At 48.4% G+C, this 23,651-nt stretch overlaps 1 protein-coding gene across 4 annotated transcripts in view; it reads right to left on the bottom strand.

Annotated features, from left to right (window-relative positions):
- Positions 1-6,131: 6,131 nt before the first annotated feature.
- Positions 6,132-23,651, bottom strand: part of LOC144670437 (integral membrane protein GPR137-like) — a 30,258-nt gene continuing 12,738 nt past the window's right edge. For all 4 annotated transcript variants that reach the window (XM_078532927.1, XM_078532925.1, XM_078532926.1 and 1 more), the window contains 5 exons: positions 14,880-15,105; positions 12,434-12,580; positions 11,747-11,875; positions 10,227-10,348; positions 6,132-9,027 (listed from right to left, as the gene is read on the bottom strand). In XM_078532927.1, coding sequence (XP_078389053.1) covers positions 8,856-9,027; positions 10,227-10,348; positions 11,747-11,875; positions 12,434-12,580; positions 14,880-15,105 — 796 coding nt within the window. In that variant the 3' untranslated portion in view covers positions 6,132-8,855. The remainder of the gene's footprint in view (positions 9,028-10,226; positions 10,349-11,746; positions 11,876-12,433; positions 12,581-14,879; positions 15,106-23,651) is intronic.

The raw sequence follows: 23,651 nt of genomic DNA, 5'->3' as shown, positions 1-23,651 counted from the left end.
GGGGACAGATAAAGCTCTGGGGAGCATCCAATAATGAGAGATTCTGCCAAAACACGGGTGTGTTAGAAAAGTAGGAAACTTGGATAATATTAAAAAAAACAACCCAAACTGGTTTGGCTAGTTATAATGGGCATGTGTACAAATATAAAAAAGTATCCCAGTTTTCTCCTCCCCTGAAGGTGTTGACTCCTCGCTGGGGCTCAGTTCCAGAGCTCTGCAAAATCTCACTGACTCTGTCAAGGCCATCCCTCATGTGTGAGGCTAAACAGCAAGTGTTGTGCAGCAGACTCAGCCCCTGTACGTGCTGTGGTTAAAGACCTACAGACTCACGAGAGTGGTTCCAGGGACAAGGAACTTCAGTTACCTGGATAAGATTGGGAGAGGTTGGGGCTTTTTTTTCTTGGAGAAGAGAAGGCTGAGAGGAGATTTGACAGAAGTATTCAAAACCATGAGGGGTCTGGACAGGGTGGACCGGGAAAAACTGTTCCCGCTGGCGGGAGGACCGAGAACCAGAGGGCACAGATTTAAGGTAAATGGCAAAGGAAGCAAAGGAGACATGAGGAAAAACCCTCTTCGCACAGCGAGTGATCTGGAATGCATTGCCCGAGAGTGTGGTTTAGGTTACTTGGGAAGGCCATTGAAGCAGGCAACAAAAACAGGGAAACAATTGTACGGAATTCCGAAGAAATGGAGAATTGGGAAGTATGTTGAAGGGGCGCTGAATAATGAAAGGGAGATCAGTTCATTTGGCTTAACAGCCTGGAGGCAGGTTCCATCGAGGCTTTCAAGAGGGAATAGGATGACGATCTGAAGAGGAGGAGTGTGCAGGGCTGTGGGGGGTGTGGGGGTGGAGGGAGGGGGAGTCAGGGAGTGGCAGGAGGTAAACAGCTCGTCCGGAGAGCAGGTGCAGCTACGCTGAGCCGAATGGCCTCCTTCTGAGCTGTAACAATTCTGTGGTCTCTCATCACAATAAATTATCCACTGTCCCCACAGTGTCTTGCGACAAAGAGGAAGCTTTTCACCTGTGACACCTGGTGGTGCTAAAGCAGGCTGGTCCAACGCCCCGGTCCGTGGGCCACATCCCAACCCCCTCCCCCCCACCAAAGCCTCTGTATCTGCTTCGTGGACTCACCGTTCCAACTGCGGGTAAGTCGAATGAACGATCTGCAAAAGGAGCTGCTCCTCCAATCCCAGGCCGTTTCTCCCCTGCACAATGGCAGCAAACTCGAGAGAGGATCAAGCCTCTGGTTGGAGGAGCGGCGAGCAGTGTGAAGGTCAGCGGCTGCCCCATTGTTTTCAGGGTGCGCGCTCTCTCTCGCCCTCCTGCGCAGGCCCCTAAAGGACCACAGAGCCCAAGATGATGGAGCAGGAGAGGCGGACATGAGGAAAAACAAATTCATATGTTTTTGTTTTAGAAAGAACTGAAATAAAATATCAAAGTCTGGAAAGTACACACTGGCTGAGCTGGTTGAGAATGAGATGAAATTGAGCCGCTCTGTGTCGGTGCTGATCGGCTGATTGCTCTGAGGGCCGTCCCAAGCAAGGGCTCAGGAGAGGGGCAGTGAGGAGCGGGACGGTGAGGAGCGGGGCGGTGGGGAGCGGGGCGGTGGGGAGCGGGGCGGTGGGGAGCGAGGCGGTGGGGAGCGAGGCGGTGGGGAGCGAGGCGGTGAGGAGGGTGGCGGTGAGGGGCGGTGAGGAGCGGGGCGGTGAGGAGCGGGGCGGTGAGGAGAGGGGCGGTGAGGAGCGGGGCGGTGAGGAGCGGGGCGGTGAGGAGCGGGGCGGTGAGAAGGGCGGCAGGCAGAAAGCAACATGTTCAGCAATCAGGAGGAGGTCGGGAAGGTCGGCAGAGCGGGTGGGGGTAGGGAATGTCCGTGAAGCAGGTGGTGGCGGACAGGTACGCAGAGCGGGTGGAGGTGGGAAGCAACGACACGGCCTGCGGAGCCGGTGAAGGTCGGGAATGCCCACCGAGTCGGAGCAGGACACAACCACCATCTGCTGATTGACTCTTTCCCGAAGTAAAGCGTCCAAACCTCATGGGCACGGGTGGAGAGAGTCCGTGTGTGTCTGAGAGAGAGTCTGTGCAGGTCCGAGTGGTGGTCTGCACGTTCGGGTCGGAGAGAGGGTCCGCGCGTGCGGGTCCAAGTGGCGGTCTGCGCATGTGGGTCCGTGTGGCGGTCCGCGTGTGCAGATCCGAGAGAGAGTCTGTGCGTGCGGGTTCGAAAGAGAGCCCACCTGTGCAGGTCCGAGTGGCGGTCCGCGCGTGCGGGTCCAGGAGGCGGTCCAAGTGGCGGTGCGTGTGTGCGGGTCGGAGAGAGAGTCCGTGCGTGCGGGTCGGAGAGAGAGTCCGTGCGTGCGGGTCGGAGAGAGAGTCCGTGCGTGCGGGTCGGAGAGAGAGTCCGTGTGTGCGGGTCGGAGAGAGAGTCCGTGCGAGCGGGTCAGAGAGTCTGCGCGTGCGGGTCCGGGTGATGTTCCACGCGTGGTGTGACATGTGGTCCGCGCGTGCGGGTCCAGGTGGCGGTCTGCGCATGCGGGTCCGAGAGAGTCCGCGCGTGGGCCCGTACGTGTGAGAGTCTGAGAGAGTGAGAGAGTCTGTCTGTGTGGAAGTATAAAGCTAGTCTCAATAATGGTGACCATGAAGCTATTGTCGATTATTGTCAAAAACCTATCTGGCTCGCTAATGCTCTCTAGGGAAGGAAATCTGCAGTCCTCACCCAGTCTGGTCAACATGCGACTCCAGACCAAAAGCAATGTGGTTGACTCTTAATTGGCGTCTGAAATGGCCGAGCAAGGCACTCAGTTCAAGGGCAATTAGGGATGGGCAACACACGCTGGCCTCGTCTGTGATGCCCACACCCCATGAAAGAATGAGAAAAATCTTCCTCGTTCATTTGTCAGTCTTGTCTATTCTATCCGACGTGTACCCCAGTCCCTGTTCTGGTTAAATAATATTTTTACACTTGTGAACATGGCATGCAGGAAACCGCACGCACCAAGACAATTTTACCTCAAAGGCATGCAGAGTTCCTGCCTAAAACATTTATGGTTTATGTGTGGAAGAAATCATCCAAGATTTTTTTTGTGACAATATCGGCCAAAGTTCTTTCCAAAGCTTTTTGTTAATTGTCTGCTCATCTGTTTTTATTTAAAATTCTCATTTCAAAAGGATTTTTTTTCTTTAAAATCAGTATCCATAATTTAAAAATCAACGAGCTGTTAGGAGTTTGATCAGGATTTAAGGAACTCTGGTTCTGCCTTCGCTGGACTCTTGTGTCCAGTTCTGGGTGCTGCACTTTCAGAAGGTTGTGAAGATGTCAGAGAGAGCGCAGAAAGGATTCACAAAATGATATATTCCCAGACGACCTCCAGAAACCCGCGAGTTTCCTTATAAACGAGGCTCGAGTGTGTTTAACCCCTTCATGTCGAGCAAGGTGGCAAACCGCGGGTTTAGTGATTCCCTCGATATTAACTCGGAGGACTTTCTGGTGCTGTTTAGCACCACCTTAGCCTCTACCGGACATCCCACCCAGAGACAAAGTCTTGTAAGAGGAACTTCAGTCATGTAGATAAGAATTAAGAGGTTGGGACTGTTTTCCCTGGAGAAGAGAAGGTTGTGAGGAAACTCGATAAGAGGTATTCAAAATCACAAGGCGTCTGGACCTCGGAGATAAGGAGAAACTGTTCCCATTGGCAGAAAGATCGAGACCACGAGGGCACAGATTTAAGGTAATTGGTAAAAGAAGCAATGGCAACGCGAGGAGAAACTCTTTTCCGCGCAGTGAGTGGTTGGGATCTGGAATGCACTGCTCGAGAGCGTGGTGGAGGCAGGTTCAATCGAGGCATTTAAGAGGGAATTGGATCATTATCTGGAAAGGAAGAATGTGCAAGACCGGGGCGGGGGGAGGGGGGGCACTTGGTGAATTGCTCCTTCAAAGAGCCAGCATGATGGGCCAAATAGCCTCCTCCTGTGCTGTAAACATTGTGATTCCGAGGATTGGAAATTGAACGGTATCACTGGGAGTGCTGGTGCTGTGCGCGCTCGTGCTCCAAGTGTTCTGATTAACATAGCCAGTGTCATTCTAACGTGATGGCCACGTGACAATTATTCCCACTCCTATTGGTAGTTTCTTCCAAGAAAAAGTTCCCCGATTGAGTCATCGCTCGTCCTTCAAGCCGAAGATATTTTATTACAAAAGAAAATTGAAAATGGCAATAATGCATAAAGCAGATCATTGTTTTCTCGTGTGGAAAAAAGTGTCCTCACAGGAAGGCTCCCTAAACGTTTTGGGCGATAAGACATTCTCTTCGCAAGGGGCTCTGCTGAAAAGCCTCTTTATAAAAAAAAATCTTTCCTGAGCAGCATTATCACATTTACTTACCCTCTGCTGGAGCAGAAATCAGCACCTGCTGGTTTTGAGTAACAGCGTTTAATTCCTCATCGAACTTCTACTCGATCACAGCCTCACACAAAGTGTCCTTTGCTGTTAAATTCCTCAAACTGGCGGTCGTTCAGTTTTCCGATGATGGATAACTCAGGCAGGCCCTCAATTATATTTAAAAGATTATATTTTGTCAGTTGGAAAGAGAAAGACGAGGAATTTTGCATGGTTTTTGAGGGATAAGAGTGAGCCAACACAATTTTCCTCCCAGTCTCTCTGCAGAGAGGAATTGACAAACTAAATTAAAGACTGCACTAAATTTGGCCAGGGATTTAAAAGCGTGGCCTCACTCAGTTTGTCCTCTCATGCTAATGACCTTTTCTGTTATTAAATAGTTCTGACCTTTTAGAGGGGATACACCCTCACCGTGTATATTGGATCGAGGGACACACTGTCCAGAACGGGGGCAAGTACAAGCACAGATAACCTTAAGCCTTCAGGCGGCGGGTTGGGCTCGAGAACCTGCAGTCCGAGGACAGATGTGGGAGTTTCTTTAGGGCACTTTCTCGTTCCCCCAACCACTTCCCCCCCACCCCCCCACCCCCCCACAACCACTTTCTCCTTAAAACAGAAAATTACTATTTACAATCAGAAGGTCACAGGCAGGGTCAAAGCCATCAGCAGATTGGAGTCATTAGACACTTCAGGAAGATGATTATAGATGGTTTTATAATGCGAGCTAAAATTATCCTCGAAATTATCCATTTACATAATTAGAAGTCTTCTGCCTGTTACGTCATGCCCTTGAAAGGTACCACACGCAAAAACTATTACCCTCTCAGGCATATTGTCCAAATTAGCGGTTAACTTAAGATTTATCTGCTAATTAACCAATCATACATCCCATTGGTTAAATGTGAAGGAGTCAAAGCCAGTGAGCACCAATAAGAAGCAGAGGAAATTGCAGGACGCGGAGAAAATTATTTTCCCTCTTCCCCCCCACCCCCCGCCAACCCTGCCAAAAAACGTTCCAACTCCAAACTGGCAACAAGCAGGAAGCAATCAAATGGGTCAAATAATTTTCTAAATTTAGAAGAATGAGAGGCGATCTTATTCAAACACGAGATCCAGTCTTGACAGGGTGGATGCTGAGGGGATGTTTCCCCTTTTGTGGGGGGGGGGGGGGGAGTCTGGAATTAGGGGGCACAGTTTAAAAATATGGGGTTTCCAGTTTAAGACGGAAATGAGGAGAAATCTCTTCTCTCAGGAGGTCGTCAGTCTGTGGAATTCTCCCCCCCAGAGAGCAGTGGAGGCTGGCTGGCTCACTTGTTGATTATACTCAAGGCTGAGTTAGACAGATTTTTGATCAACAAAAGGGTCAAAGGTTACTGGGGGCAGGCGGAATGTGGAGTTGAGCCCACAATCAGATCAGCCACGATCTTATTGAATGGTGGAGCAGGCTCGAGGGGCCAAATGGCCTGCTCCTGTTCCTATTTCTTGTGAATTCGGTTTGAGTAACCATCTTAAATTTCTGACAATGTAGGCACCTGGAGAGGATTCATTTTACAGAGGAGAGCGTTGACTATTTACCACAGGCTGGCAACAGTAAGGGGGCATGGGAAGAAAGTGCCTAAGTAACATCTAAATAAGTGGACATTCTGCACTCGAATCAAAGAGCTAAGAGGCAAGTTAGAGTAATATAAATGGTACACTTCCAGGGATTAGGGCTCATTAGTGCAATGATCTGTCCCCACAGGCAGTTGATAGAAGAAATCTTTATTAAAATACCTTCCAGGAGTTATAGCTCAGTAACCATTACAAATTCAAAAAAAAAACTGTGCTCTGACAGGTCAGTTAAGACACTCATCAAAAAAGGTTGCATTACACGTAGTCAGATATAAAATATCGGAACACAGTACTATCAGTGCTTTACTTCAACTCACTGTGCCATAGAGCAGTAGGTCACAAGTGCTAGCCCATTATGTCATCTGTGGTCTCCACCAAGACAGAGTTCCTCATTTCAGCTGTGCCAATATAGGACTACAGATATAAAAACTACTGGGGGGGGGTGGAATGAGAATAAAATCTAAATATAAAACATTAGTAAATTAATCTATATTCATTCCTCTTACGTACCAGGTTGTAAAACAAGCTCCAGATGGGTCTCTGGGCGTTTTCTGCGACCAGAGCAAGTGAAGGCACAGATCGTGTACAGATCGGAAATGCCCCACGGGCAGTTCACCGTCTGTACCAAGTTATTGGATCTCAGTCCAGGCAGCAGCTAGGAGGGCGGGGCGGGGGACATAAAGCAGCCAGTGTCCAATTCCTGATGGTTATCCAGCAGCTCTCGCCCAAGCTCAGGCGTGAAGCACGATCGCTTAGGCGAGGTGCCAGGGTGGGGCCCAGTTCCTGAGGAACTGTATAACCCCACCCCAGGCATCAGTTAATGCTTCTGGGGAGACACAAGGACAACTGGGTTGGTGTGGGGTGGTGATGAAATTAAGTTCGCACTCATTTTGGAACAAAAAAAAAATCAACTGCTTACTCTTGACAGTGAGGGAGCTGGAGAGACTCAGGAACAAAAAGGTTGAGCAGACAATAACATTTAAAATAAATAGGGGCGTTCTCTTCTCGATTTGAGCACTACCCTTTAAAGTTGAAGCCTGGAAGAGTTGAGGCGAGTGCAAATGCCACTGTATGGAGGAAGAAAAAACAGTGCAAACTTCATACAGATTTGATCAGACATCAACACAAGCCGCTAGTGTGGCCCCATAATGAATGAGAAAACAGTTGATTTAGAAAATATATCTATGCAGTATTTAGGGCGCTCATCAAAAGCGTCATCACTTTTCAAGGTACCTGGCTCCATCCGTCAAATCCTTATTGTTTGGTTCGATTGTATTCTACATGTAAGCGTACGGGCGTTTGTCAAATATGCAACGTGATGTGAAGTGGCTCAGAGCTTTAAAAAGAATCACGAGGCTGGAATATCAAGACCGATGATAAGGCTTCCTCTTCACCCGCCCTCTCATACCTGGGCCCCACTGTGAAGCCCTGCTGGCTGAGTGTGTACGTAGGTCAGCCAGTAGGGGGGGCCGGTGAGCCACCCAAAGCAGGCAGGCAGGCCCAAAAAGGTCGCGCCCTGGTCCGTGTGGAGTTAGCAGGTTTTAACTGGGACAGCGATAGGGGGGGGCACGTTGCCATTGCTTTTAACATTCCCCGGGCTTGTGGAGTCGGGGGCTGGGGGAACAGGACGGGGCGGGACGAACACAGGACCTACAAGCTTCTGGCACCTTCTTCCAATCCAGTGGCCCCCCCACCGCCAGCTACCCGTGCATGAAAAATGCAGTAGGGGGGTTCAGGCAAAGGTGGCATCAGATTTAGCTACAATTTTCTCCACAATCAAACAGCATCAATACCAATCTTATACTAAGTTCAAATTTAAATAGCCCCTTAGCTGGTGTTTTTCTGGATAGCTGATCCTAACGTATCTCCTTAAAGTGTCAAATCTTGCAAGGTCACTAGCTGTGGTGCAAATCTTACTGGTAGTTAAACCCCACTTGCCTCCAACCCTTCTCCCAGTCTGGACTTTCATTTCCCTGTAACTCTGACACATGGTCTGGCAAGTTTAACAATATTTTGGTCCCGAGTATTTTTTAATCTCTTTAGATCAACTGCTCATCAAAACTCTCAGGTGAGTGGTCCAACAGATGTGAAGAAGTTAACCGTTGCCCTAAGCGAACTGAGGCCTTGTGTTGTTCTGCAGACTCACTACAGGTGGGTTCATGATCAATTTCCAGTGAGCTGTAGCACTCCACAGGGGACAATCACTGACCGTAACGTGTGAAATAGGACACAAGCAGGGTTAATGCGAAACTGCTCCAGCCAGCCAACCAGCCCATCCAATATTCACTTCCACTAACTTCAACACAGCTGTATCATACTGTACAGCAGGACAAAAAAAGCAGTTCTGCTTGTGTCCACTTTCACCCTTCATAATTTTCACTTGTCAGTTCTCCTACACAAAACGGCCAGTTCATTAGGGTACATGTGGCGCCAAATCCCAGCACAGGTCACTGGCTTCAAGATCGAGACCGAGCCGGGGAGAAGCAGCTAACCCAAGCAGTCCAAGATGCCTGACAGACAGAAAATGGGCATGAGAGACAGAGCCTATGCAGCTACAACTCCCTCAGCGGAGGAACTTTAGCAACTGGTGGCCTCTATTCAGTAGCAACACAAAGGTATTTTCGAAAAGGAATATCCGTGAGTTATTGGGTGCGCTCAGTGTGGTGCCTGGTCTCTTAGGCAGTCAGCTAAAAACCTGGTAAAACAGCATATGTGTTTGGCTAACTAGCTTAGAGTCGATCAGCAGTCCCTGTTTCCTCCAGAAGCTGATTCCTTTACAATAGTAATAAATAAAACAAGCTGCTCATCGAATTAAGAGGATTATGGAGTGTCCCAATGGAATGCCTCGAAAGTCTACGTCTGTGGAGTGGAGTAGAAGGTGTGATAATAGTTGGTGCCTTGCATGTGGTCTCTGGCAAAGAGTAAAGGTGCAGTGGTGCTCTGGGATACACCCTCATACCAGGATGGTTCAGCGTTGCTCCTATCAGTGCCGTACCAGCCATTACGCTGGAGGCTGCTGGATAAACTGGAAAAAGGAAGAGAGGGTGATGTTAATGCTGTGTTAATTGCATTATCAAGGTTAAAGACACATAGGTGAAGGGCATTGACTGAGTAAGTACCTTGAGCAAATATAAAGAAAAACTTGTGCCCCACCACGTGCTGTTTACACCACCCCCCTGCCCTTTTCAGTTAGTTTGATTTTTTGATCATTTGTTTGATTCGAAAGAGTCGATAAGGAAAAAACTTTGCCCTTTTAAGGGGCGGTTCATTTTTGTTTATTTGAATTTTCTCAAAAGAGTATAAAGGAAGACTTCCACTCTGTGTCATTCCACTCTGAGTGAAGGGCTTTCCTGTATGGGCTGCTGCTGCACATCCTCCACTTCCTCGCCCTCGCCTGGACCCTGCCTTCCGGAAGAGACAGGGATTCCCGGTGGAAAGCTCTCTGTGCGGGAATCCTTCCTTTCTCCATTGGGGATTTGGCATGAAGGGTATTGCAAAGTGGGCAACCTCATATTTTCCCACATTTTACTCCATCTGCCAATTTCCCCCCCCCACCCCAGCTTATTTAACCCATCCATGTCCCTTTGTGGACTCTTTATATTCTTCTCACAACTTGCTCTCCTACCTTTCTTTGCATCATAGAAAATTTGGCTACAATACAGTCTGTTCCTTCAGTCATCATTAATATAGATTGTAAATAGTTGAGGTCCCAGCACTGATCACTGCGGCACCCCACAAGATACAGTTTGTCAACCTGACAAATGACCCATTTATCCAAACTCTGTTTTCTGTTAGTTAGCCAATCATCTGTCCATGTTAATATATCATCCCCAACACCATGGGCTCTTAGCTTGTGCAGCAACCTTTTATGTGGCATCTTTACTGTTGCTGGGTCAAAATCCTGGAAATCCCATCCTAACAGCACTGTGGTTGTACCTATACTATACAATGGTTCAAGAAGGTGGCTCACCACCGCTTTCTCAAGGGGCAATTAGTGTTGGGCAATAAATGCTGGCCCAGCCAGCGACGCCCACATCCTGTGAAAGAATTTTTAAAAAAACACCTGATCAAACATCTTTTGGAAATCCAAATACACTACATCTACTGGTTCCCCTTTATCTACCCTGCTTGGCACATCCTCAAAGAGCTCTAATAAATTGGACAAACATGATTTCCCTTTCACAAAACCAAAAGGCAGGAATGAATGCAAAAGGGATTTTATACCTGCCGTGTTCATTCTGTGACCCCATTGTCCAAGGACAGTCATCGCCTTCAAACTGACGAGGGTTGTCAAAGAAATATGAACGGGAAGCAAAGCTCTGGCCGTTAATTATACCAGTTACAGCCTGCAAGAAAGAGCAAAGCACATCAGAGCCCACAACAGCCCACACCCTGACACATCATCACACGGTCCAAATTTCAATACAACTTGACTTTCATTTTAATACCCTAGGATTGTAGACGACTCTTTATCCTGAACACCCCCCCCATCAGATTTAAGGCAACCTCTCCTGCACCATTTCACTCAAATTATACTGTTTAATTGTGCTCGCTGCCTACCTCTCTGCCAGTGTTCACGTCACTGGGAAAGGAGAAACTGTCCGGAGTGTGCTTCTAGGGTCTAGCTCAGCTCAGGAGACAGCTAAGGTGGATCAGCTGCTTGCACACATACCTACAGTTCCCAGGTCCACACCAGTGGCAAACAGGGCATCGTTACAGATTACATTATCAGTGATTTTTAAATCCATCAAAATTAACAGGGGGTTGGTTCATCTGTTCAAGCAGGTGGTAAAGATTCCAATAAGAGCACTGAATTCATCTCGCGTGCCTGCAATTTTCAGGGACAAATTCACCAGAGGGTTTGGAAAACGCACCCTCTTCTATAAACAATCCAATGTGATCTTACCAGTGCGCAACACAGGCTCAGCATCACTGCTGCTGCCTTGCTCTCCACTTTCAGTTTCGATAATCAACGTCTCACACGAAAGAAAAACGCACAGGGGTCACATTCTCACTTACAAGTCGGAAGACTGAGCTCAAATCCCACTCCAGGGGACTTTCAAACTGATAACCTAGGCTGCTAAAGATCCCGCAGCGCTACTGCCAAGAAATCCCTGGCCTTCGGCAATCCCGTAAGATCACCTGAAACAGGTAACCCCAGTCACTCAGCTATTTACTGTCGCCACACGCCAAGTGGCTGCCGACATGCTTGGCTATTCATAAAAGCGGCTGCACCACGAGGTGCTTGACGACGCGATAGTTGGCAGAGAGTGATCCACAGGTGGCCAGGCCGGGGACGCCTAATTCTGGATTCATTTAAGAAACCGTGATTTGGGGGGGCCGGTGGAGTGGAGGGGAAACTGCGTGTAAGAGGAAGGTAGTCAAGTAGGAAGGAGAAAGGAACGGAGGGATGTGCTGATGGGGGCTAGGGTCAAGTAAACAGGAGGAAGCTTGTGGAGCATAAACACTAACATGGACCTGTCGGGCTGAATGGCTTGTTTCTGTAAATACTAAGTAACTGCAGGCTTTGCCTGGATAGGTGAGTGGGGGGGTGGGTCGAACTCCTCATTTGTGTCGGTCTTGTGACCGGAGGACATCGAATGGAAGGTCGTGAGCAACCAATCGCAGCTAATCCTCGAAGGCCTCTGGAGCACCCGGTGGGGGGGTGGGGGGGGGCGCAGGCCGCTGGTTTTCGCCACAGGTGGAGGAGAGGAAATGGCGGCGCAACTTTCCACCCGCCTCACCAGGTCCTGAGCTGGTCTCCGAACACGGAAAAACAGCACCAGCAGGGCTGTCGGTAACAGCTCCCAGAAGAAAAGGATGCAGCCGAACACAAGGTAACCTTTGTCCCCGAGATTCGACATCAGATCAGCCTGCAGGAAACAAAAGCAAGGTAGGGGGGAGGTGGGGGAGAGAAAAAAATGTTTTATTTTTCAAGGAAAACACCCGCCCACGCACACAGGAACACGTGTCGGCAAATTGGCAATGCGCCCGCAAGTGTGTGTGGATCTGTGCCGGAATGTGGTATTCCAATATTTTTGCACAGTCTCATTCTGTTTCACCAGCATGCCCGGGACCTCTCAGCCACGCAGGGACAATGAACGTTTCCTCCCATCTCTCATGTCGGCATCCTCCCCCAGGGTCACGCGGTTGTGGGTTCAAGCCCCGCTCGAGGTTGAAGGGCGCTATCTCGGCTGACGTTCCACTGCAATTCTCGGGGAGGCACTAACCAGGACAGATCCCCCACCCAACGTTAATCATCCACGACAGGGGCTCGGCATCCTGGAACCGAATGCTTTATTTCCTCTTGTGCTCCTAGCCCAGGGGGAGTCAGACATTCACTGCCTTAACCAGCTGGGTCACAAAGGTATAGTAAACAGCAAAACCACACACAGTAATGGAAATTTAAAACATTCTGATTCCACACTTACCTGGTCAGAGACATTGTACCAGCCGTAATCAAAACTGTCGTGCGAGTCCGGTGAACGCATTACAGCGACCAGGTTGTAACAGGCTCTGCTGGCATACAGCAGGATTACCAATGCTCCCACGGCCGTGGTCTGATATACCGACGTTCCCTTAAAAAGAAAAACAGCGGAAAAGTCCGTTTGAAAAAAAAAAAAATTATTTCAGTCCCACAAACGAGAGAACACATATTAAGAACAGGAACAGGCCAATCCCTTTTGACACATCAGCCTCATTTATCCAGTGTCGCTCCAAAAACACATCGATCTGGATCAAACTGCTTCAGTGCAACATATTCCAAGCGGTTCCATCCAACTTTCCAATCTCTTTAACCTTTCCTCATAACGACAGAATTGGGAATTTAAATTATTCCCAGATGATGATTTAAATTCCTTAAAACTGGAATTATCGCCAGGAGGCAGATGCTGGGCAAGATTAGTAAGATTGTGATACCCTTGTTGCAGTTAAAGAAGGCAGCTTATAGCTGGTTCTGAAGGCCAATATTGGAAGGGTCACCTCTGTAACGCTCCGAAATGAAGCAATCATCCTATAAGACCATAAGATCATAAGACCTAGGAGCAGAAATTAGGCCACTCGGCCCATCGAGTCTGCTCCGCCATTCAATCATGGCTGATAAGTTTCTCAACCCCATTCTCCCGCCTTCTCCCCGTAACCTTTGATCCTCCACTGCCAGGAGTGAAGAGTTTGAGTTCACCAGCCAGAGTTGATACGAATTAGTCAGTTTTGAACTCATTGGCCATTTGTCTGTAGAGTGCAGACATCACTCTACATCAAGGGATGACTTTGAACCCACCTACCCCTGTACCCTCCTCCTCTCCCACCCGCTGCAGCAGCCCCTTGATGGGGCATGGCCCCATGGGGGCTGGTGTTATCTCACCTAATGTTGTCAGCTGTGGCTGTGTGGGTAGCACTCTCACCTCCATGTCAGAAGAGTGGTGGTTCAAATCCCACTCCAGACACTTGAACTCATAGTCCAGGCCTACATTCCCAGTGCCAGGACTTGGGAGTGCTGCTGCACTGTGGAGGTGCCATCCTTTGGATGAGAAATTAAACTGAGGCCCCTTCTGCCTTCTCAGGAGGACATAACAGAGTCCACAGCCTCTATTCGAAGAGGAACCGGGGATTCCTCCCCGCTGTCCTGGCTAATATTTAATCCCTTGACCAACATAACTAATACAGATAACCTGGTCATTATCACATTCCTGTTTGTGGGAATTTGCTGTGTGTGAATTGGCTGCTACCTCTCCCACACCAGAACAATGGCTGCATTTCAAAAAGTACCTCATGGGCTGTAAAGGCCACATCAGGAGTACCGTGTACAGTATTGGTCACCTTATTTAAGGAAGGATGTAAATGCAGTGGAAGCAGTTCAGAGAAAGTTTACCGGACTAATACCAGGAATGGGTGGGTTGTCTTATGGGGAAAGGTTGGACAGGTTAGGCTTGTATCCACTGGAGTTTAGAAGAGTAAGAGGTGACATGATTGGAACATATAAGATATATGAGATCCTGAGGGGTTTTGACAGGGTGGATGTGAAGAGGATGTTTCCTTTTTTGAAAGAATCTAGAACTAGGGGTCACTGTTTAAAAATAAGGGGTCTGCCCATTTAAAACAGAGATGAGGTGAACATTTTTCACTCAGAGGGTCAATAGTCTTTGGAACTCTCTCCCTGAAAATGTGGTGGAAGCAGAGTCTTTGAATATTTTTGAGGCAGAGGTGGATAGATTCTTGGTAAGCAAGGGGGTGATAGGTTATTGGCCGTAGGTGGGATGCAGATTTCAGGTTACTATCAGATCTGCCATAATCTTATTAAATGGCGGAGCAGGCTCGAGGGGCTGAATGGTCTACTCCTGCTCCTAATTCGTATGTTTGTATAAAATGTTTTGGGACATCCAGAGGTACTGTACAAATGCAAGTCTTCCTTTTGCCTGAATAACAAATGTAAACAGAGTATCTGACTGCGCCGGTAACAGAGCCCCATCCAATCTCCACACAGTTTACAGTGGAGACACATAATTATCAGCTGCTTCAGAGATGCTGAGTCACAACATTTTTAAAATGACAAAGAATGAGCTTTATAATCCTTCCCTACCTTTACGCATTTCTTACAAAGAAACAATACTGGTTTCAAATTACTGCACTGGAGTAGGCAAAGGGAGTCGGGGTGGTGGGGGGTCTTAATTGGTTCCAAACCCAGGCTTGGCCACTCACACAGAGTTCACGCCATCTCGTCCGTGCTAACGGACAAGGTGACACGGCCGAGAGTGCAGGCGCCACTTATCTCCATTTAGCCATTATCTCTCTCTGAATGTGAAAGACACGGAAACCGCTTGAGCCGCACTTCTTGGCAGCTCGGTGCGCCCTGCATCGCTCGTGTGCCGACGGCATTACCTTGGATTCCAAGTAGATGCTGGTAGAAGGCGACGTTTTAGCAATGACGTAGAGGCAAGCCGCCAGCGAGATGGCGCAGACGACAAAGAGGGAGTCGTTGATGATCACCCGGACCAAGACAATGTTTTTGGTCTCTGCATGCTGAATCTTCACAAGCAAGGCACAGGTCAAATTCACCATCAGAAACAGCAGGCTAGCAACCAGGAAGACCAATCGGATAGGAAGCCTGAAATTACAAACATCGGTTTTTACTTTACAAAACAAAAAAAAAGGGGAAGCCAGAGGAGAAGAAGAATCCTTCTACATGCTCCAATCTTCCACAGGTCACATTTAAAGTACATTGCTTTTAACTAACAACCCACCACAGATTAAACAAAAGTAAAACACTTGAGGACACAAAAACAGGAAATGCTGGAAAAACTCAGCAGGTCTGACAGTGTCTGGGGAGAGAGTTAACGTTTCGAGTCTGTACGGCTCCTCTCCAGGAGGGCCTCCTCTGAGGAAGGGTCATGCGGACTCAAGACGTTAACTGTTTCTCTCTCCACCGACGTTGTCAAGACCTGCTGGGGTTTCCCAACGTTTTCTGTTTTTGTTTCAGATTTCCAGCATCCGTCGTATTTTGCTTTTAAAATACCGCGGATGCTAGAATCTGAAATAAGAGCAGAAAATGATGGAAACGCTCCGGACGTCTGTGGGAACAGAGTTCGCGTTTCAGGTCTGTGACCTCTCATCAGGGCCTGAAACCTTGGAACTCTACTTCTCTCTCCGCAGACGCTGTCAGAGCTGCTGAGTATTTCCAGCATTTTCTGTTTTTAATTCCATCTCACATCAACCTTGTGAAACTTTGCAATAGGAAACACAGCTTTTTGTGGTGTTTGGTCAGAGAGAAACCGCTTCTCATCGCTACCCGGTAACCCATACTAGGTAATACGGTGCAGATGTTTTGTGGAGGACAACAGACGGCGATGGCGGCCGCAAACTCGGGGTCTCTCCTGCGGCTTGTACTCCAGGCCCAGGCACCGCTCGCTGCTGCTGCTGCTTATCACAAGAAGGTAGCGGACCACTATGAGGATCCCAGAAACGTTGGATCCTTGGATAAGAATTCAAAGAATGTCGGAACAGGCCTGGTTGGTGCACCAGCTTGTGGTGATGTCATGAAACTACAGACTGAAGGAGACGATAACGGGAAAATAGTTGATGCAGGATTTAAAACATTTGGTCGTGGATCTGCAATTGCTTCTAGCTCACTGGCTAGGGAATGGGTCAAAGGGAAAACGGTTGGAGCCTTGGCGATTAGGAACACAGACATTGCTAAGGAACTATGTCTTCCTCCAGTCAAATTGCACTGCTCAATGCTGGCAGAAGATGCAATGAAAGCTGCTCTGGCTGACTACAGAGTGAAACAACAGAAGAAATAAAAGGATTCTAACTGCAAATTGCCAACGTCACCATGCTTCTCCAGCGACTAAGGGTGCAACTATTACAGTGACCCAATTGTGTAGTGGAATTTCAATAAGCTAAGGAGGAAATCTGTTTAGATAAATACTGCATTGAAAGAAAGACAGTAGCAAGCTGTAAGTTTATTAAATGGACTCAATGTGTAATTCAATTTATTGCCTTGTTCTTGTGGATTATAGAAAATTATTTTCGAGAAGGTGATCAGTTTCTTGAATTTTTAAGAACATGCATGAGAAGATGTCAACACAAGTTGGTTTAGCTGCATAATGGCCTTGATTGTATATTTGTTCCCCAGAAATATATCTATTGTAAGCATATAAGTAATTAAAAAAAAATAAACAGGTTCAGCAGCAATGCACCTCTCCCCCCATCAGGCCAGGATTTTCCCGTCAGCGATTTGGGGGTGGGGCCCGCTCGCCGAGGGGAAAATGACGCGGGATGACATCGGGAGGAATCCCGAACGTCATCCCGGTCCCTTTAAATTTTCAGGAAGGCGGGCGGACAGTGAAATCAGCTGTCCGCCCGCCGACCTGTCAATGGCGAATTGAGGCCATTGACAGGCTAATTAAGATTGTTAAAGACCTGCCCCATCCAACCTTAAGGCTGGCGGGCAGGCCAGGAGCCCCAGCGGGCTCCTGATAACACATGAAACCTCATCCACTGGCGGGATGAGGTTTCATGTTCCTTTTTAAAAACTTTAATAATTGTAATGTGATATTTATTAACATGTCCCATCTCGTGTGACATTGTCACATGAGGGGGACATGTTAATAATATTTTTATTTCACTGTTTTTTTAACTTTTGTACACTGTCAGTAATCTCCCTGAGACAGCACTTTGTGTCTCAAAATGGCGGCGGGCCCCATTTCGGTGGTGGGGGTTGGCTGTCCGTCCGCCGCCGAGCCGGTGGGGCCCGCACGCCCACCGAGGGCAAAATTCTGCCCTCAGTATCTGAACTCAGATTATATGGGACACCTGACCTCTCCCACAAGAGATGGCAGCAAGAGTAGGCCACATGGCCCCTCCAGCCTGCTCCAACATTCAGTGCAATCATGGCTGATCTTGGACTTTAACTCCACTTTCCCACCCGCTCCCCATATCCTTTGGTTCCCCCAAAACACCACAAATCTGTCTTTCCCAGCCTTACATGGATTCAACAATGGAGCATCCACAACTCTGAGGTAGAGAATTCCAAAAATTCACAACCCAGTGAGTGAGGTAATGTCTCCTCATCCCAGTGCTGTGATCGGGCCCTGATCGTGAGACTGTGGCCCCACGTTTTAGATTCCCCAACCAGCGGAAACAATCTTTCAGCATCTACCCTGCCAAGCTCCCTCAGAATCTTGTATGTTTCAATGAGATCGCCTCTCATTCTTCTACACTCCAGAGAATTTTAGACCCAATTTACTCAACCTCGCATCACAGGACAACCCACTGAGCAGAAGCTGGACCGGACCAGCCATATAAATACTGTGGCTACAAGAGCAGGTCAGAGGCTGGGAAACCTGCAGCAAATAACTCACCTGCTGACTCCCCACTGCCTGTCCACCATCTACAAGGCACAAGTCAGGAATGACTTGCCTGGATGAGTGCAGCTTCCACAACACTCAAGAAGCTCGACACCATCCAGGACAAAGCAGCCCACTTGATTGGCACCCCATCCACCACCTTAAACATTCACTCCCTCTACCACCGACACACAGTAGCAGTCACGTGTACCATCTACAAGATGCACTGCAGCAGCTCACCAAGGCTCCTTCGACAGCACCTTCCAAACCCCCGACCACTGCTATTTAGAAGGACAAGAGACACATGGGAACACCACCACCTGGAAGCTCCCCTCCAAGCCACTCACCATCTTGACTTGGAACTTTATTGGCCGTTCCTTCACTGTCACTGGGTCAAAATCCTGGAACTCCCTCCCTAACAGCACTGTGGGTGTACCTACACCACTTGGAATGCAGAGGTTCAAGGAGGCAGCTCAGCAGCACCTTCTCAAGGGCAATTAGGGATGGGCAATAAATGCTGGCCTAGCCAGCGACGTCCAAATCCCATGAGTGAATCAAAAAACCCCATCCCATCCTGGGGACCAATCTAGCAAACCTTCGCTGCACTGCATCCAGTGCAAGCACATCCTTCCTTAAATATGGAGACCTAATGGTGGGAACTGATTGCTTAAAATACAGAGCGAGGACCTTCCACAGATAACACCAGCAGCTTGGATTTAACTTTTAATCAAACCAACACTGGTACGAAATGATTATTAGAAGAGCATGGGCTGAAGTGATTAAATCGTCACAGGATCCAGAAGACAACAAATCACTTTTATGCTCTATTCCCTGGCAGTTTTATGAGACCCTTCTGAACCCCTGCGTGAGATTACAATGCAAATAATCGCACCCACCGGCCACTACTCTGTATTTAAAAGCAATCAGTTCCCACCATTTCACACACTGGGCTTTTATCGCGACCCCCCCCGGTTTAAAGAGCCCATTACCAGATAAACAAACATCCCGCTCGGCAATTCCTGCAGAGAGAGAAAAAAAAAAAATCGCTTTTGCTGCAGGGACCCTGTCAACGGAGAGTGTTCCAGGGGATGGTGAATAAGGAATGTTTACAGAACGGCAAACAAAACCTGAAAGCTGTAAAAACACAATGATGAAAACGTTTTGAGGGCACACCGGAAGTAGAAGGCAGAGTAAAAGGAGGTTCCTTCTCAGAACGAGACAGAGTGAATAAAAAAAAAACACCCTACTTATAAATGATACTTTAAAAATTATCCTGGGTAAGGTGGGTCAGGGGAAGGAGATTAACTGATAGTTTGTGCCTGCTGGAAATAAAATGGCTAGAGAGGAAAAGATCTCGTGAGCTAAGAGACAGAGTGGGGGGGGGACCACATTTTATACTTTCCCCTCGGAGGCCGGTGGCCAGAATCCAGCCCGACCGAGTGGATTGAAAAGCTGCTCTCTCTGCCTGCTGCACAAGCGCCAGGTGAAATAAGTTCCAGCCAAACTTTGATCCAGATCTTTGTGAGGCAGGACAGCCCTGGGCAGACCATAAATCATTACAGAATTGGCAAATCTCACTCTGACAGCTTGCGCGGGAGCTGTAAATGTCAGGTTGGTCCTGAAGGGGTCAAAACTGGCACGCAGGCACAACGCACAAGGTATCATGGCATGTATTCTGCTTTATGCATCCAAAAAGGAAAAAGCCACAAATGAACCTGGGCCTGGCATCAGCATAAAAACTCACAGAACATCCTCTGGTGGGTGAGTTCAGTGGTTGCTAGATGCCCGAGCAGGGTGGGCAGCATGGCAATGACAGAAAAATACCAGTGCTCGCCGCACCGCAACCAGTCATATTCCTAAAACCTTCTCCAGGGTTACAAAACATTAACTTTGGCCCACAATAGAAAACACGCCTCTAATTCAGCTCCAGATGGTCAATCTCTCACAAGGGACCAGGAGGTAGCAGTTATTTTATTCTGCATCTAATCACGCAGCTGATTATACTGTTTGATTATAATTCTGGGACTCAGTGGAGATGGATGACAAATCGCAGCTAAAGACAGAAGCTCTTCTTCTCAGGCAGTCCCTCGGGGTGGAGGGTGACTTGCTTCCTCTCCGGTTCGATGGGTTCTGAGGTGACTGTTGAGTCCATGGACTCTGCTACATGCGGGGCAAGTGGTGCTTGGGGGGGGTTGGGTAGACGGGTTGTTGGGAGGTCTGCGCACTCTCTCCAATGCCTCCACTTTGCCTCTGCGTGTTCCTAATGGAGTCTCTCGACGTGTTCGGTGTCTTCCCAGATGTGCCTTTTCCATTTTGGTCGGTCACAAGCCAGGGACTCCTGTGAGTCAGTGGGGGTGTTTGACCTCTTCAGGGAAGCTTTGAGGACATCCCTAAATCGTTTCCGCTGACCTCGTGGGATACTCCTACGAGGTACAGCAGCTGCTTCAGGAGCCTGGTCTCAGGCATACGGACGACACGTCCTGCCCAGCGGAGCTGCTTTGAAGTGATTAATGCCTCAAAGCTTTCAGTGCAGGAACTCTCTGTTGTGCAAGAGCGAGAGTACAAACAGGGGACCAGATGCCTCATCTACCTCAATTTTTCTCATCACCGGGCATCCTCCACTCATCCAAGTGGCAGTTCTGTGCGGGAACCCAACAAGCTGTTCAACTGAGGAGGCATCGCAGCCAAGCACAATTATCTCAAATTCCAGCAGGTGCCACTGGGCACTGATTTGGAGCAGGAACCCCTGGCTGATTTCACCACCCCGCAACCCTCCAAAGCCACTGGCCCCAGCCAAAACCTAGGGGTCAAAAGCAAACTGTGCTACTCAGTTAACTGCAAAGAGATACAAGGCTGACTCCTGCTAGCTTCCTCATTGAAATGCCTTCAAAGGGGATGCAAAGGCAGAGAAGTTGGGAAGGAGGTAATGCACAAAGCTCAAACTCAGGGTGCAAACATTAGAAACAACATGGAGTCGATCCAAGCGAAATGGCTGACAGATTGGTCACACAGCCACAACACTTCTCAGTGCTGCCAACAGTCCACACCAGGGCCACACAGTTTACTACATAATACAGGCTTGGCTGAGGTAATGGAAACACTGCTCTGCGGTGACGCATTTTCCACTGGCCTTCCTGTAAGCTCTTGGAGCTTCACTTGCCCTTTCAACATCTCCACAATAAACAGCCACTTTCTCATAAAACTGCAGCTGCGGGAAAAAAAAAAATTACATCAGAATTCATCTGGGGCAAGAGAGGATGTAAAACCAAAGCCTGCAGGAGAAAGGAGAGGCCACAATAAAAACCACAGCTTTGAAGAAGTGGCGCAGTGCTGTCAACCTGAACAGAACACAGGAAGCACAAAGTGAGGTCTCATTAGAGTCAAAAAAGTACTTCTTTAAATTATTCGTTCATGGGGCGTGGGCGTCATTGGCTAGGTCAGCATTTACTGCCCATCCCTAATTGCCGTAGTTCAAAGGGCATTTAAGAGTCAACCACATTTGCTGTGGGTCTGGAGTCACACGTAGGCCAGACTGGGTAAGGACGGCAGATTTCCCTCCCTAAAGGGGCATTAGTGAACCAGATGGGCTTTTACAACAATCGATGAAGGTTTCCTGGTCACCGTAGGGCTTTTAATTCCAGATTTTTCATTGAATTCAAATTTCACCATCTGCTGTGGTGGGATTCGAACCTGGGTCCCCAGAGCATCACCCTGGGTCTTCCAGTGACAAAACCACCATGTCACCAAAAATATTACTGTAGCTGTACAGGGCCCTGGTGAGGCCACATCTGAAATTGTTTTGGGCTTCTTATTTGAGAAAGGATATAAATGCATTAGCAGCAGTTCAGAGAAGGTTCACTCACTCATTCCTGGGAAGAGGGGCTTATTTTATGAGGAAAGGTTGAGCAGGATGGGCCTGCACCCATTGGAGTTTAGAAGAATGAGAGGTGATCTTATTGAAGCTTATTAAGACCCTGAGGGGTTTTGATCAGGTACATGCTGAGAGGATGTTTCCTCTCGTGGGGGAACCTAGAACTAGGATGCACAGTTTAAGATTAAGAGGTCTACCACTTTAGACGGAGATGAGGAGGAATTTCTTCTCTCAAAGGGTCATTAGTCTGTGGAATTCTCTTCTCCAGAGAGCAGTGGAGGCTGGGTCATTGAACATATTCAAGGCTGAGTTAGACAGATTTTTGATAGACAAGGGAGTCAAGGCATACGGACAGAACAGGCTTGAAGGGCTGAATGGCCTACTCTTGTTCCTAAGTCCTATGCTCCTGTGCACCAGAGTGGTGCAGTGGGTCACTTCTGGAATCTGGGTTTGAATTTAACCCAGATTGATGGTTTGAACATTCCCATGAAATGAACGGCCTCATCTACAAGGTAGACAGGAATCGTGTCCAGATTCAATCCATTTCCTGGGCTCCTGTTCCTGCTGTCCCTTTACCCTCTCCTTCAATTTCCTACCCAGCATCTTCCATATTTGTCAGATCATTTTCCGTTTACAGCAGGAGGCAACACTAAGCACATTTCCACTCCTTCACACACTTTCGCAAGTGCCCAGCCCCTTCACAGTAATCATTCCTCTATTGCCCCTCCTTCAAGTAGCCCACTCCCTCTACCACCAACAGGCAGTGGCAGCAGTGTGTGTCTCATCTACAAGATGCACTGCAACGACTCGCCAAGGCCCCTTAGACAGCACCTTCCAAATCTGCGACCTCTACCATCTAGAAGGACAAGGGCAGCAGGTGCATGGGAACACCACCACCTGCAAGTTCCCCTCCAAGCCACTCGCCAACCTGACTTGGAAATATGTCAGCCGCTCCTTCACTGTTGCTGGGTCAAAATCCTGGAACTCCCTCCCCGCGGGTGTACCTACATCACAGGGGCTGCAGCAGTTCAAAGTGGCAGATCACCACCCCCTTCTCAAGGGGCAATGAGTGTGGGCAACAAATGCTGGTCTTGGCAGCAACACTCATGTCCCATGAAAGAATTAAAAATAAGGGAGGCGATATGTGCCCATTTACCTCCTCCACACCATTATTCGATGTTCCAACATACTCTTTCCAGGACAGAGGAAACAGCATGTTCTTTCTCCAATCTAATATGCTATATTTGCAGTGAATGGTGCAGTCTCCCTTGCACTGGGGAGACCAAACACAGATCAGATAACTCTGTCATGAACATCTAAGTTCTGTCTGCTAGCATGAGCCCAATCATCCTGTGCTTCTCCACCTTAAGCACTTTCCTGTTCTCAACCCCGACAGTGTCAGCAGTGTGTACCATCTACAAGATGCACTGCAACTCACCAAGGCTCCTTCGACAGCACCTGCCAAATCCATGACACTACTACCTAACAAGGGCAGCAGGCACATGGGAACATCATCGCCTGCAAGCCCCCCTCCAAGCCACACACCATCCTTCACCAGTCTTTGATCACCAAAACCGTTCCAATAAAGCTTGACCGAGCTTCAGAAATAGAGCCTCCTCTTTTGGCTGATCACACTGATCAAAGCGTTCATTTATTTGCAGCTTTCCCTGAGATTGTCTGTTACAGTCACTTTTCTGTGCAGGAGATTCCATTCCTCGAGTGAACTGTTTGGCTAATAGTTAACCATTTAGCAAAAAAAGCTTTGGCACGGGTGAGGTGAGTTGCACATCTACATGTTCACAATGTGTCAAAGCCACAACTCCATCTTCCGAATTACACATTACGCCGTGGGACTTCAGTACGAGGGCCCCGCAAAACAGAAAACACCCCTGCGTCGGCACAAAATGGTCAATCTCCCACAGGAGGCCCAGGCGG

Source organism: Cetorhinus maximus, chromosome 31, assembly GCF_964194155.1.
Source record: "Cetorhinus maximus chromosome 31, sCetMax3.hap1.1, whole genome shotgun sequence".
NCBI classification, from domain to species: Eukaryota; Metazoa; Chordata; class Chondrichthyes; order Lamniformes; family Cetorhinidae; genus Cetorhinus; species Cetorhinus maximus.
The sequence above is the reverse complement of the archived record's forward strand: the minus strand, read 5'-3'. Positions and strand labels throughout refer to the sequence as shown.